The sequence below is a fragment of the Trichosurus vulpecula genome, chromosome 2 (assembly GCF_011100635.1).
Source record: "Trichosurus vulpecula isolate mTriVul1 chromosome 2, mTriVul1.pri, whole genome shotgun sequence".
NCBI classification, from domain to species: domain Eukaryota; kingdom Metazoa; phylum Chordata; class Mammalia; order Diprotodontia; family Phalangeridae; genus Trichosurus; species Trichosurus vulpecula.
In genome coordinates, this window is record NC_050574.1 from 32,300,006 (window position 1) to 32,315,239 (window position 15,234).

Below are 15,234 nucleotides of genomic sequence, written 5' to 3' on the forward strand. Positions count from 1 at the left end.
CACCTGCTGTGACTTGTGTTCCTGGCTAGCTGCCTGGGGCCCGAGCCAGCAGGTGTCAGACAAGCCTTCCAGGCCCCAGGCAAGTTCTCTCTCCACTACTCCACCCTGGTTTCCAATAAGCCTTTCTTATGAATGACTAACCTGCCTCCACACTTTTCTCCCTTCATGTCTTGAGGCGGCAAGACAACAGAATAGACAGCACTAGAGGGGGTCAGGAAGACCCGGGTTCAAATACTGCAGCAGACACTTATTAGCTCTGTGGCCCTGGGCAAGTCATTCAGCCTGGCTCACCCTGTTTTCTTGATGGTAAAAGGAGAACAGTAACAGCACCTGCCTCTAGGGTTTGTAGGCCTCTATGTGATGTCCTTTGCAAGCCTAACAGTTGGTCTATCAGTGCTAGCTATAATAATTAAGAGCTAATTATCTGCAAAAAGATCCTAGGGACCAATCGGGAGCCCCCTTTCTGTGTCATTGCACTTAGTAGCCAAGCTAGGCTTGGGTGCTGTCAGGGCCAGGACCGGCTGTCCCCCTGGCTGGCCTGGGGTCCTTTCTACAGCTCTGGCCCCACCCCCAGATGGAAGCTTCTTCTTTCCCTTCCCAATGCTCCTGGAGTCCTTGGTCTCCTTTGTCATCCTTCCTGCCCATCCCCCTCTGCCATGTGGCTGTGCCACATCCCAGCCAGGGCTTGAGAAGGCTGGGCTCTTAATGTTCAAGTGACCTGAATCGATAAGTTGTTCTTTTCAGTTTTCACTGAGAGAGAGATACGATCAGCTGTGCTGATGGAGTCGACCAGCAGAGGGTGAGGACAGCTCAGCCCGTCTCCCCGCCACAGCCCTGGCTCCAGCTGCTGCCTCTCCCAACTGAAGAAATAAATACACCCTGCAACAACGTGCACACACTGGTCAAAGGTTATCGAAGCCTCTCTGGGCACAGTGGGTTGGACTGGAGCTTAGCCAGCCTCAAGTCCAGTCCACCCAGTGGCTCTGAGCAGCCTTTCAGGTCACACCTGGCCCTGCTGGATTTGCTCCTGGGGAGTTTAGCTGAGCGGTGGTTTATTCCTTCCTGTAACTCCCTCTCCTTAATGAATCAATACATCCTGAACAAGATTTGCATACTCTCTGAAGAGGAAGCTAGCTTCCCTGGAGAGTGTGGGAGCCATTGTCCTCTCCGGGACCACGAATGGCCCTCTTCTCAATCCGGACATGGCCACCGTTGCTACCCAAGCCAGGCTAGAAGACAGAAGACAGCTGCCCAAGTGCCTCCTTTCTGCTAAGGGTGGGCCCTGCAGACTTGAAGCCCCAGGTCCCCAGCCTTGCCCCTGCTGGTTGGTTCATTATAAGGAAAATTACAAACATTATAAACCATGTTAATAACACAAACAATAAAACTAAAAGATATCAGTAGATGCTGAAATGGCTTTTGATAAAATCCAATACCTATTTCTGTTTAAAAAATAGCTAGAAAACGTAGGAATAAATGGACTTTTCCTTAACACAGTACACACATCTCTAATACTATCATATGTAATGAAGAAAAGTGAGAGGTCTTTCCACTAAGGGCAGGAGTAAAGCAAGGAGACCACCACCAGCTGTGTTTGCCAAGCGCCTGCTCTGGGACCAGCCCTGTGCCAAGTCGGCACTGGCTTGTTCAATGCTATTGAATGGTGACTATGGTCCTTGAAATGCTAAAGGACCAAGGGACCATGAAGCAAGGCCAGGGAAAAGCTTGTTCAATGCTATTGAATGGTGACTATGGTCCTTGAAATGCTAAAGGACCAAGGGACCATGAAGCAAGGCCAGGGAAAAGCAGAAGTGCTGCTACATGTCGAGGGTGTCATGGTCTACCTGGAAAACCCTTGCAAATCTGCTGAAAATCCACTGAAGCAATTCAGAACTTTTTTTTTTTTTTGAGGAGGGAAGGCAGGGCAATTGGGGTTAAGTGACTTGCTAGTAAGTGTGTCAACTGTCTGATGCCAGATTTGAACTCAGGTCCTCCTGACTCCAGGGCCAGTGCAATTCAGAACTTCCTCATGGTCAGTGGCACGACAGAAGATCCATCCATAGGGATCAATGGCATTTCTATTAGCAACAAACCCTGACAGGATGAGCTAGAGACATGGTGTTCAAGAGAACCAGGGCACCTGTAAACTACCTAGGGTCCATCTGCCGGGACGCCTGTCACTACCTCACTGAGCCCTCCTGCCCACACCTGGCGGCCTTCCCGAGGCATTGTCCTTGGCACCTGGCACCACTCTGGGCCTGGGGCCATCCTCCCGTGCCTCCTCCCCTCGAGAAGCCCAGGGTACATGTCCTTTGCTCTAGCTCTCTCCTGGGGAACTGCCTGAAAAGGGTCAGTGAGACCCTCTGCCTCAGTTTCCCTACCACCCACAACAGAGAACATCTCTCGGCCAAGGCCAGCTCCAGCCAAAACGATGGCTCTTCTCCAGTTTGGCTAATTGGGACAGTGGAGCAGAGCAAGGCCACAGCTCAGTCCAGGACTGAACAGTAACCAAGATCCTCCTAGGGTGGAAGGGTCTCCCCTGCCTGCCTGCCACTCCCCTGAGATGGCCATGCTAAGCTGGTGGGAGCCAGGGTCAGTCTGACCTGGCCCAGGACTAAGGGAAAGAGTGGCAGAGATTCTCCTGTTCCTCACAGCTCAGGGGGACCCTAGCCAGCTTGGCTGCAGAAAGGCCCACAAGCAGGGCGATGAGAAGAGAGCCCAGGGAGCATTTCAGGTGCCAGGCTTCCCTCCAACAGCACATGGTGGGGGAGGGGGCTCCACAGCACCCCACTCCCCCAGCCCCTCACCGTGTAGAGGAGATAGAAGAGGTAAGCCACTTCAGGGATATTCTGTACCAGGAAAATCCAAACCAGGGCCTTCAGCTCCCGCAGAATCTGCAAAGAAAGTGATGTCCCTTTGAGATCACCTGGGACTTGGGGAAGGCCCAGGCGGCTGGCTCTGGGGTTAGAGAACCTGGGTGCGAATGACTCACTGTGCAACCTCTGTGTGGGATTCAGTTTTTTCATCTATAAAATGGGTCTTTAAGAGGTCTTTATGGAAAGGAGGAAGAAAGGATCTTCTTGGGAGGTTCTACCTTCTGCTTGACCACTAACTCTGGGAGACCCTTTGTGGGGAAACCTCAGAGGTGGCAGTCCTCGAGTGGGAGTCCAGAGGATCTGGGTTTGAATCTCACCTCAGACACTTCCTAGCTGGGTGAATCTCGGCAAGTACTTAGACCTCTTATGAGCCTTGGCTTCTTTGTCTGGAAAATGGGGATAAAACTCTGTCTAGGGCTCACCTCGAGGCATTGTTTTGAGGCTCAAATGGGATGATGTAGGTCCAGTGCTTGGCAAACTTGAAAGTGCTTTATAAATAGGAGCTGTCATTACTGCTGCTATTATGATTATAGCCCATCACCTTTTGGGGCCTTGGTTTCCCCACTTGTAAAAAGGGGGAGAATAACCTCCTCACTGGTCAGCAGGGACAACCCAGGCCTGACCCCTCCAAGTTCAGCTTTGACTTTCTGGCTCCTGGTGAAAGGCACCATCTACCAGTCCCAGCCTGCATGGAGACCACCAGGCCTGGGACCCTCAAGAAGAGGAAGGCCCCTTGCTCTGGCCTCCAGCCCCGTGGCTGCTCAGGTGCTGAGGCCCAGTTCCACCCCGCTGAGGAGGGGATAGCAGGTCCTCTCTTTCTGCTCTCCCACCTCCCACACAGGTGGTGCTCTGGGGTGACTGGGGGCCAGTCTAGGACTAACCCTGAATTCATCTCAGCACAGTCACGGTGGCCAGAACTGCAAGAATGTCCAGAAGGGAGTTTGGCCTGGAAGCTGCCTCCTGGTCTTCAAAAGACCCTCTGGGATCATGGTAAATGCCTCACGGATCACCTCTGTTCTGACCTTCAGGGGGACGGAGGGCCAGACAGAATTGCTAAGGGCTGGGAGGGACAGCAAGGGCCCAATAATGGGTCAGCCAAAGGCAGGGATGACTGAGGGTAGCAATGGTCGTATTGACTCCTGGGGATAGCGCCCACAGGTTCCCCAAAGAGCCTTGGGGATGTGCCTCAGCTCCTCTCAGCTTAGGATCAAGCCCATCCTGCCTGGAGCCTTGGGAGAGTCACAGGATTCTTCCTGAGGGGCTTGGAAGAGAAGAAAGGGCCAGTTTGAAATCTGAAATGTCCTTGAGGGTCTGGGATGCTCTCTTGACCCCCGGCTTCCTCCCCTGCCTGCCTCAAACTTGAGCATCTGAAGTAGGCCTGCCTTGCTGTATTCCTCCACAGCTGGGGCTGACCAGTCCAAAGGAGGGAGCTCAGGGGACAAGGTGACCTTTCTACACAAAGGTCACTTTCCTCCTGGCTCTCCCCATCATGCCTACCCAACAGGGAAGCAAATGTTTCCATTCTCCTTCCATCACAAGTCGGGGAGGGTTGCAAGGTCAGGTGGGGGACTCTCTTCCCTCCAGAGCTCAGCCTGACCCTCAGGGGGCACTTTTTTAGGTAGAGGGGAACTCAACTAAGAGTCTTGGGATCGAGTCCCCTGTGTGATTTGGGCCAAGTCCCTTCCCTCCGTGGGCTCTAGCTTTGTCTAAAATGAGGGTGCTGGACCAAGTGACCTGAAGGGCCCCTTCCAGCCCTAGATCTAAAGGCGGGGGAAGAGCACTGCCACCCTGGAGACAGCCACGTATCACTGCCAGCAGACCCTCGAAGAGCGCCTCAGGCCCCTGAAGGAGACGGCCCCCTCCTCACTGTGAGGAGGCAGGGAGGCCATCGGGAGGCTGTCCCCATCCCCCATGAGTGGGGAGAGCCTCCCACCGTCCTGAGATCTTAACAAAACCAGGCACACCCATGACTTCATCGGGGCGTCTGGGGCCAAAAAGAATCTGAAGAATCTGGGGAGGGAGCTAGGCTCTGGGTGGGGCTGGGACCGAGACCGCCAAACAGGGGCCTCTCAGCCCACGGGTCATGGGTTTATTTTTAATATTTTGATAAGTATATTTCAACATAATTGGTTTCCTCTCTACTTTTGTGGGCTTTATTCTGTACATTTAAAAGCATGATTCTGAGAAGGGCTTCACTGGCCAACATAGAAAAGGTGCCGAGCAGGCTCTGCCCTACAAAAGGCGGTACCAGGACACTCTGGGGTAGTCTGTGTTGGCTGAGAGGCTGAGCCGGATTTCAGACCAGGACTGTCAAGGAGGCTGAGGGTGAGGGTCATGGCATCCAGGCATCTGCTGGGGGAGCCCCAGGGGGAGAAAGGGGGATGAGGGAGAGAACCTCCCCTCCCACAAACTCCCATCTCTGAATGCACAGGACACTGGATGGAGATCAAGGGACCCAGGTTCAAATTCTGCCTCTGCTCCTCACTCTCTGGGGGGACTTGAGAAGATCATTCTCCCTCTCTTAGCTTTCTTACCTCTGAAGTGGGGCAGGAAGGGGACAGAGACTGAACAATGATCCTGGAGAACAGACCAGGAGACAGACAGAGAAGGGAAGTGGGCACACTGTCACACACACTCCTGTGTCCAGTTTCTTTTACTCAACGTTGGGGGGTTACAAGGTGGGCTTCAGTTCCAGGTCACTGACCAAGGGCAGACTGCAGAGGGGACCTGAGTCTAGGAGTGGTGTTCCCAGGTGGGGAGCCAGCTCGGACCTTGGGCCGTGCACACAGCGAGGAATGGAATGAGCCAACAGCAAGGGGTGCATCTTCAACCCTCAGCTCTAGTGCCCAGCCCAGTCTGCAGGAAGACCAGACCAAGAGGGGCCTATGGTTCTGTTGCTTTGGCCAACAGGGGCGGGGTCTGGAAGCATCTAATCTTGTACACACTCAAGCCCAGGCCAGGCACTTGCTGAGCTCAGGCCAGGGGTAGCAAGCAGGCTCTGCATTAGGCTGGACCACGGAGAGCTCACACGTGCCCTGCCTGGACTTTCTTTGAGATCCTGAAACAACACAATACTCAAGACCTTAGGAGAATGACAGAAGGATCCAAGAAGGCAAAAACTCAGCTCACATATTCCCCCAAAATGTGTACAGAGCTCAGCTCCTACATAAAGCCCAAAGCCAAGGGAAAGGCTGGAAAAATGAGCAAACAAAAAAGAGACCCACTATAAAGAGCTATGACGGTGAGGAAGAAGCTGAAAACACACACCCAGAAAAAGAGAAGGACTCTAAAACATCTGCAAGCAAAGCCTTGAAGAAAAACACACCTTCAGCACAAGTCTAACTAGAATTCCTATAAAGATGGAACAAAAGTTAGAAAAAGAAAAAAAAAAGATTTTAAAAAGCAAATGAGAGGGCTAGAGAAACAAAATAGAAAGAAATGAGTGCTGTGGAAGAAAAATTTGGAAAGAGAATTAACAGCTTTTAACAAGAGTTACAAAGACTTACTGAAGAAAATAACTCCCTGAAAATTTGAACTGACCAAACAAAAGCTCAATGAGACAACAAGAAATGTTAAAACGAAATCAAAAGAAGGGCAGGTAGGTGGTGCAGCGAAAAGAACACCAGCCCTGGAGTGAGGAGGACCTGAGTTCAAATCTGGCCTCAGACACTTGTGTCACCCTAAGCAAGTCACTCTGATTGCCTCTAAAAAAAAAAACAACCCAAAAAAACAAACAAAAAAACAAGAACAAAAACAAAAACCTAAGTCAAAAGAGAAAGAGAAAAAGGAGAAAATGAATGTCTTTCAGAGAAAAATCAACAGCCTTGGAAAACAGACTGGGGAAAAGTAATTTACAAATCAATGGATACCTGAACACCATGATCACAGAAGAGCCATGACATCGTTTTACAAGGAATCTTAAAAGAAAACTGCCCATATCCCTTAGGACCAGAGGACAGAGTAGAAATAGGAAGAATCCACTGATTACCTTCTGAAGTAAGCCCACAAATGAAAGCTCCCAAGAACCTTAGAGCCAAGATTTAGATGTTTCTGGCCAAAGAAAAGGGCACCACAAACAGCCAGAAAGAAAGAATTCAGGCACCAAGGAGCCAGGATCACACACAATTCAGCAGACAATGCCATAAGAAATGGAGAGCCTGGAAGAAGATATCCCAGAAGGCAAAAGATCTAGATTTTCAACCAAGAATAACTTACCAAAAAGAACTGAGCATAAACCTACAGGGGAAAAAATGGACCATTAGTGAAACTGAGGACTTTCTATCTGTGTCTGATAGTTTCATCAGGGACAACTGGAAGTCCTCAGTATTGTGAAATACAAACACAGGAGTCGAGAGAAACAAACAAAGGTCAAACCGAGTGAGCAATCATTAGCAAATAAAGAAGGATAAACTGTTTACACCCTACATCATATTCCCCAACATGCACCCCTTCAGAACTCTATCAGGAGCCATAAAAGGAGTGTAATCAGACAAAGGCCCTGGCAATGGTTCTGTCCCACTGGGTAAGAGGGTAGAGGAATATATCAGGGAAGTAGGGAGGAAGATGGGAGGAGAAGAATGGGGAAAATCATCTCACTTAATTGGGGCACACAAATATAAGCCTATAACGAACAAGGAAGAAGAGATGGGGGAATGGGTGATACTTGAACCTCACTCTCATCTGAACTGGTCAAAGGAGAGAAGAATGCATGCACACCTGGGCACAGAAATACAATTCACTCAACAGGTAAACAGAAGGGAAAAATGGAAAACAGAAAGGGGGGAATGAGGAGGGTAGATTAAGGAGAGATTAGTTTTCAGCAAAACAAACTGAAAGAGGGGGCAGAAAAAAGACAGATGAAAAGTATAACAGAATAGGATAGAGGGCAATAAACAATTAGTAATCATAACTGTGAATTTGAATGGGATGAACTCACCCATAAAATGGAAGAGGAGGGCAAAATGGATTAGAGCGCTGAATCCAACAATACACTGTTGATAAAGAACAGATACTTCAGACATAAAGGGCTGAAGCAAAATCTAGTATGCTTCCACCAAAGAAAAAAAGGTAGAGGTTATAATCATGATCTCAGACAAGACAACACCAAAAAGACTAAATTGAAAGAGATAAACATGAAAACTGCATTTTGCTGAAAGGCACCACAGACAATGACATATTAACCCTAAACAAATGGCATAGCAATTAAATACCTGAAGGGAAAATTAAATGAGTCATAGGGAGAGACTGACAATAAAACTATGGGGACCTGGATAAAAAATGGGGGACCTCAGTTTAGCCCCTCTCAAAACTAGACAAATTTAATCAAAAAATAAACAAAAAAGAAGTCAAGAACCTGACTAGAATTTTAGAAAAGTTGGATATGACAGATCCCTGGAGATTAACTGAATGGGAATAGAAAGGAGTGTGTGTGTGTGTGTGTGTGTGTGTGTAATCTTCACAAAAACTGACCCTCACAAATGCAGAAAAGCAGAAATATTAAATACATCTTTTTATGAACCACAGTGTAATAAAATGCCCCTTAAAATTAATTGAAGACTAAATATAACTTAATCCTAAAGAATGAGCAGATCGAAGGACAAATCATTGAAATAATGATTTTGCTAAAGATAATGACAATAAAGAGAGAATTTATCAAATTTTAGGGGGAAATGAGTGTCTCTAAACACTTTCACCAATAAAAGAGTAGATTGATGAATTGGGCTTACAATTAAAAAAAAAACTTAGAAAAATCAACAAATTAAAAAACCCTAATTAAACAACAAATTGAAATCCTAAAAATCAAAGAAGAGATTAATAAAATAGCAAAAACAACAACAATGAATTAATAAAACTAGAAGCTGGGGTTTTTGGGAGAAAAGCAATAAATAGATAAACCATTAACTAACATGATTTTTTTAAAAAAGCAGAAAACCAAATGACTAGCACAAAAACTGAAAGAGGTGAATTCTTAACCAATGAAGAAGAAAAGAAAAGACATTATGGAACTATTTTGTTCAAGTATATGCCAATTAGACAATCTAAATGAAATGGATGAATATTAACAAAACTATAAAATGCCCAGTTTGAAAGAACAACAAATAGAGAATCTGAGTAACTCAATCTTAGAAAAAGAAATTGAATAAGTCATAAATGAACTCCCAACAGAAAAAAAGACACAGGATCAGATGTATTTGCAAGTAATTACACACTTAAAAATCATTCCAAATATTACATAAACTATTGGAAAGAAATAGGAAAAAAAAGGCTCCTACCAAATTACTTCTGTGATACAAATAGAGGGTCTTGATACCTAAACCACAGCGAATGAAAACAGAGAAAAGAAACCACAGGCCATCATGCCTAATGATATTGATACAAAAATTTTAAATAAAGTATTAGGAAGGAGACCATGGCAACACATCACAAAGATTATACTCTATAGCCAGTCTGGAGCTAAAGCAGGAATGCAAGGGTGGTTCAACATTAGAAAAACTATAATCATTACTGAATTAGAACAACAAAAATCATGTAATTATGTCAAGAGATGCAGAAAAAGGCTTTGATAAGATATCATGTTAAAAAATACTAGAAAGGACAGGAATAAATTAATTTTTTCCCATAATATGATAAATAGCATTTCTCTAAAACCAGGTAACAGGGATAAACTAGATGCTTTCTAGTCAAGTCAGGGTAAAGCGAGGATGTCCATTATTGTGACTACTGTTCAATATTGTGCTACAACTGCTAGCTAGAACAACTAGAGCAAAAGAAATGGAAGGAATAAGTATAGGCTAAGAGGAAACAAAATTATTGCTTTTTTCAGATGATATAAAAGCTTACCTAGAAAACTCTAGAGAATCAACTAAAAAATTAATTGAAACAACTAACAGTTCTAGCAAAGTGGAAGGATATAAAACAAATCCATATAAATTATTAGCATTTTTATTTATTATCAACAAAATCCAGCAGGAAGAGAGAGGAAGAAAAATTCCATTTAAAATGGCTAAAGAAAGTATAAAATATTTGGGAGTCCACCTGCCAACACACAGGAATTATGTGAACACAACTACAAAACACTCTTTACACAAAGAAAGAGCTAAGTAATTGGAGAATATTAATTGCTCATAGGGAGGGCAAGCCAATATGATAAACACGATGACAGTGCCTAAATTAATTTACTTATTCAGTGCCACGCCAATCAGTCAGGCAAACTCCCAAGGATTACTCCATAGAGCTAGAAAAGATAATAATAAAATTCATTTGGAGGAACAAAAGGTCAAAAATCTCAAGGGAATGAATGAAAAAAGATGTGGGAAGGAAGACGGCCTAGCAGAGCCAGGTCTTGAAATCTGCTACAAAGAAGCAAGTGTCAAAACAACTTGGTTAAGAAATCGAGAGGTCAGCCAGGCACTCAAGGCCACAGCATACGGAAGTAAACAAGCACCTCAGCCGAGTGAAACCCAAGGAGTCCGGTGAATGGGGCGAGAACTCACTAGTCAACAAAAACCGTTGGAAAAACCGGAAAGCAGCATGGAGGAAACTAGGCATAGACCAACATCTCATACCATACACCAACATAAGCTCTAATGGTACGTGACTGAGACAAAAAGGGGTGATGTCACCAACAAATTACAAGGACAAGAATCACAGAAGGGAAAATGGACAATTTTGATTACATAAATTTAACAAAACTAATGCAGTTAAAATTAGAAAAACAGGAAACTGGGGGAGGGGGGGAGGAATTTTTCAGCAAGCTTCTCTGATAAAGGTCTCATTCTTAAGTTTCATATAGGAAAGTGATTAGAATTTCTAAGAATAAGAGCCATTCTCAGATTGATAAATAATGAGAGAATATGAACAAGCAATTTTAAGAGGAAGAAATTCAAGCTATTATATGAAAAAAGAAGTGCTCCAAATCACCAATAGAGAAACGTAAATTAAAACTACTCTGAGGTTCTACCTTATATCCATCAGACTTGCAAATAGGATTTTTTTTAAAAGGAAAAATGGAAGGGCCTGTGGCGGGGGCGGGGGAAGGTACCTCAATGCACTAGGTAGAGCTGTGAATTGGTTCAGACATTTTAGAAAACTATTTGGAACTATGCCCTGCAAGCTATTAAATTGTACGTACCCAGCGATAGTAGGACCCACATGTACAAAAATATTCATGTGGCGGCAAAGAATTGGAATCTGAGGGGGTGCCCATCAACTGGGGAATGCCTGAACAAGTTATGGTATGTAAAGATGACAGAAATGACGAGGGGGATGGTTTCAAAGACACTTGGGAAGACTTGCATGAACGGATACAGGCTGAGGGGAGCAGAACCAGACAAACAGCTGACACTGTGAAAACCAATAACTCTCAAAGGCTGAGGAATTGCACTCAACGCGATGACCGCGCACAAGGCCAGAGGACTCAAGCTAAAACACACTGCCCCGCTCCTGGGAGAGGCTGTGGTCTCAGGGGGCAGATCCTGTCTTTTGTCGAATGCAGCCTGTGAAGAGTTTTGTTTTGTTTGATCATATAGGTTTATAACAGGGGTTTTATTGGGGGGCGTAGGTGGGAGGGTGAGAAGGAAGATTTTTTCTTTGGGGGAAAAATAAGCCAAAAAGAGCCAAAAGCATCAGGCCTCATTGCTCTACAACAAGACCCATAGATGCAGTGAATCAAGGCAGTGTGGTGCCAAGGAGACAGCCCTGGACTTGAAGTCACAAAGCCCCAGGTTCAAATTCTGCCTTGGATACTACCTAGCTGTGTGACCCTGGGCAAGTCACTTCACTTCTGTCTGCCTCAGTTTCCTCATTGGTAAAATGAGGGGGCTGGACGTCATGGCATCTCAGGTCCCTTTTAGGTCTAGATCTATGATCTCATGATTCTACAAGCCAAGATTCATAAACATATGCACATCACAGGAGAGCAGGCACAAATATGTGGAGAGTGAGAGACACACAGATGCCAGTCATGTAAATGTCTGGATGGACTGTAAGGAAGCTGCCTCAGGCCACCTTCATCCCCTAGGAGAAGCAAGCATCTAGAGAAGAACGGAGAACCCTGTTAGGAGGCTCCCAAAGAGCCAGTGGGAGCTTACTCCATTTGCTTTGGTAGGGCAGGCCTTCAGATATGCCACTGCAGGCCATACCAGAGGTGGGGGTGGGGGGCGCCCTGACTTCCAATATCCTGTCAGATGTCATGGAATATCCTTCCTGCCAGTGAACTCTTCCCCCAAGGCCGTGTGGGAGGGAGCCACGATTCCCAAAGGTGCTGCCCGTGGAGCACCAGCCCTGGCAGGTCTCACTGAGCTGGAGGGCTTTGTGTACAATCCACTGATAGGCTGTGCGTGTACACATGTATGTGTGTATGTGCGAGAGAGAGAGAGAGAAAAAGAAAGACACTTGAGAATCAGCCTGTCAATCACTCAGTCGACTCATCGCCAAGGTTTATGGATATTTCCTCTTTTGTACTGGTGACCCCGGTGCCTAGCACCGTGCTTGGCACAGAGGACATGCTTAATAAATGCCAGTTGACTGACTGATAGATCACTTACTGGTACCAGGAAGGACAAAAGGGAAAGCGAGCCTGCCTTCTCATGGTTCAGTGCTGAGAGGCTCCCCCTCAGGGGGGCAGCTCTCAGGCCCTGTCCACTGAGACACATGAGGCTGCAGTTGGTCTTGGTGAAGACTCCCAAGGCCCACAGAGCCAGGGCACAGAGGCCAAGCCTCCTACCGTACCACAAAAGGCAAAGGGACTGGCTGAGCAGTACACAGTAAGGAACAGAGTGGGGATTGGAATCTGGCTCTCCGGCCTCAGATCCAGGACTCTCAGAGGGAGAACCAAGAGCAACAGAACGACAGGCCCTGGACAGTAAGAGGGCCCTCCCACACCGCTGCGGGCTTCTCCAGCCCTCTCCCAATGCTGGGGCTGGCTGGCTGCCTCCCCTCAGCCCAAAGTGGGACAGGAGGAAATGAGGGCACGGAGAGGGCTCCACGCATGGAGGTGGGAGGTGAGGGGGCTGCATACTCACAGCCAAGATGCCGATGGTCACCTTGAGGCCGGCCCAGAGGACGCCGATGATGAGTATGAGGCTGTGCTGCAGGGAAGCATACAGGCCAGACGTCAGGATCAGGACACACAGACAGAGCTGAGGAGGGAGATGAGCAGAAGAAGGCTCAGGGCGGGCTCTGTGTGTTTTGCTATTTAAGCTGCAAAGAAAAATACAGTAAACCCGCGGCAACTTTCAGTGATCGCCAGACTGAAAATGCCATCCTCCAGTCCTGGGGGCTCCGGGGACTCTCTGCTGCCTGGCAGAAGCCTGGCCCTGGTGCCTGAGTGGTGGACGCAGGACCTCCTGATGGCCGCTTGTTCATTCTACTCATTACCACCCTCCTGATAAAGGGCTGACCAGTGTAGTGCGACCTGAGCAGTCCCTTAAGGGGGGAGGGGCTCTGCCCCATGGGAAGGCAGCTTATGGTCGGAGGCTGGCTACTGGAGTTTTCTGGGCCTGCTGGTCCCTCCAAGGCACAGGAGCAAGGATGAGGTGAACTGACCCAGGTTCTTTCATTTCAGGCCTCACTTGTCAGGAGTCAGAAAGGTGGCAGTCCAGTCTGCAGCCAATGAGGGAGCTCTCACTGACCTGTCAGTGTCCGTATTAGCCAATGCTAAACACACTTTCTGTGGTAGGCGGGGAGAGGAAGAATAAGCTTTTCAGAAGAGGGGTCTGAGGGCCCTAGCGGCCCATGAGAGGGTGAGCAGCGGCGGGATGGTGAAGGAAGGCCTGACACCTTTTCCTGAATGCCCCCAGGAAGTAAGCAATAGGAAATCCAAGATTCTCTCTGTTTGGAGCAGGACCCAATGGGAACACAATGTTATATGCTGCAGTACAAGGGAGCCTTGTTCTTTTACTGAAGGTTGAGCTAAAGAGGTGGCTGCAGCAGGGGGCATGTTACAGTCTAACATCAACCCTCCCAAAAAGGAAGGAGGGAGGGAGGAAGGGAAGAAGGGCAGGAAGCTTGCAAGGAAGAAACTGGGACATCTAAACAGCTGTGCCAGACATGGTGGGGCCAAGGCCCTGGTCCAAGACTGGCACAGTCCAGCTGTCATTCATTGGTGGTTCACTCAGAAGATTCAGAGGAGTCAGTGTGGCGAGGTGGCCTGGTGGGGGCCCTTCCTCCAGAGCGCCAAGGTGCAGCAGCCCTAGGGCCTGTGTCTCTACCACGAGGATGAATTCCTCTGGGAGGAGGAAGCCGACGGGTCTGGGGATCAGTTGTGTATAGAGCTGCGGCGTCCAGCTTTCACTCTTATGAGGCCTGACCATAATTGGCAAGCTGCAGGTGCTCCAGAATCTTCCACATTAGCCCCTCACTGACCCTCCAGGGTCCTCCCCAATGTGGCTGCCCCCTCTACCCGTGCCTGGCATACACCGAGCTGAGAATACATGCTCTGGCAGGTGAGCCGGCATCTCTTCTCAACCCCTCTCACCACTCTGGGGTCTAGCCGGACTGGCCTGCATGGGGCCCTATGCCCAGCCTGGCCTGCTCTCCCTCTCACCCCTAGTCCTTCATCTCCTCCACAGGCTGGCTGGATGCCTCATCCCCCATGGCCTCTCCTGGTGACCCATGGGCTCCTTCTTCCCTGACCATGCCTCTGGGCCAGCCCTCTGGGATCAGGACAGGTTCACTTCTGTGCCAGACACAGGGTAAGTGGTCAACAGATGTTTGTGGAAGGAATCTGAGACCAAGGCAGCAAGACTGAAAACCAGCAGGTCTGAACTGGGAGAGCAGGCCAGACTCTGTGGGCAGAGAGGGCAGGAGGTCAAGGACAGACATGCCCAGGACAGCTCTCCCACCAAGGGGGCCCGGCCAGGTCCAAGAGTCATAACTGGTAATGAAGAGAGGCCAGAAAGAAAGAAAGTGCGCCGTGGTGTTGCCAAGGACAAACGCTCACTCGCCCCACGCAAAGATCAACAGTTCCCCAGGTCAGATGGAAACAAGCCCAGATGTCTCCACATGTGGCATCAGCAGCTGAGAGAATGCAAAGGGCGGCAAGAAGTGGAGGGGGGTCTTGGGTATTCTAGGAACAGAGAGTTCACCTGGGCTCTAAATCCGTCCCACAGGCTGGGCCTTCTGAGAAGAGGAGCTGACCAAGGCCAGGCCCAAATCCTCCTTTTGTCTGCCCTGAAAAGGCACAGAGGGCCAAGCTTCCAACATTGTGGAGACACCAGAAGAAGAGCCGAGGCCAGCCAGAGTCAGCCTGCCCAGGCAGACTGAGCCCAACTGTAAAACCTGGGATCCAGTCCTCCTCACACATTTCCTGGCTATGTGACCCTGAACAAGCCTCTTCACTTCCATAACACCTCAGTTT

The 15,234-nt window shown here is 48.1% G+C and overlaps 1 protein-coding gene across 4 annotated transcripts in view; it reads right to left on the bottom strand.

Annotated features, from left to right (window-relative positions):
* LOC118838765 overlaps positions 1 to 15,234 on the bottom strand; it is a 36,278-nt gene that overhangs the window by 2,925 nt on the left and 18,119 nt on the right. Inside the window, exons 6-9 of one of the 4 annotated variants that reach the window (XM_036746127.1) lie at positions 12,899 to 13,015; positions 7,813 to 7,867; positions 7,092 to 7,112; positions 2,808 to 2,894 (exon numbers count right to left, since the gene is read on the bottom strand). In XM_036746127.1, the coding sequence (XP_036602022.1) occupies positions 2,839 to 2,894; positions 7,092 to 7,112; positions 7,813 to 7,867; positions 12,899 to 13,015 (249 nt within the window). In that variant the 3' untranslated portion in view covers positions 2,808 to 2,838. Of the gene's footprint in view, positions 1 to 2,807; positions 2,895 to 5,518; positions 5,935 to 7,091; positions 7,113 to 7,812; positions 7,868 to 12,898; positions 13,016 to 15,234 lie in introns of those variants that run through there. The other 3 variants (XM_036746125.1, XM_036746124.1, XM_036746126.1) reach the window with 3 other exon arrangements.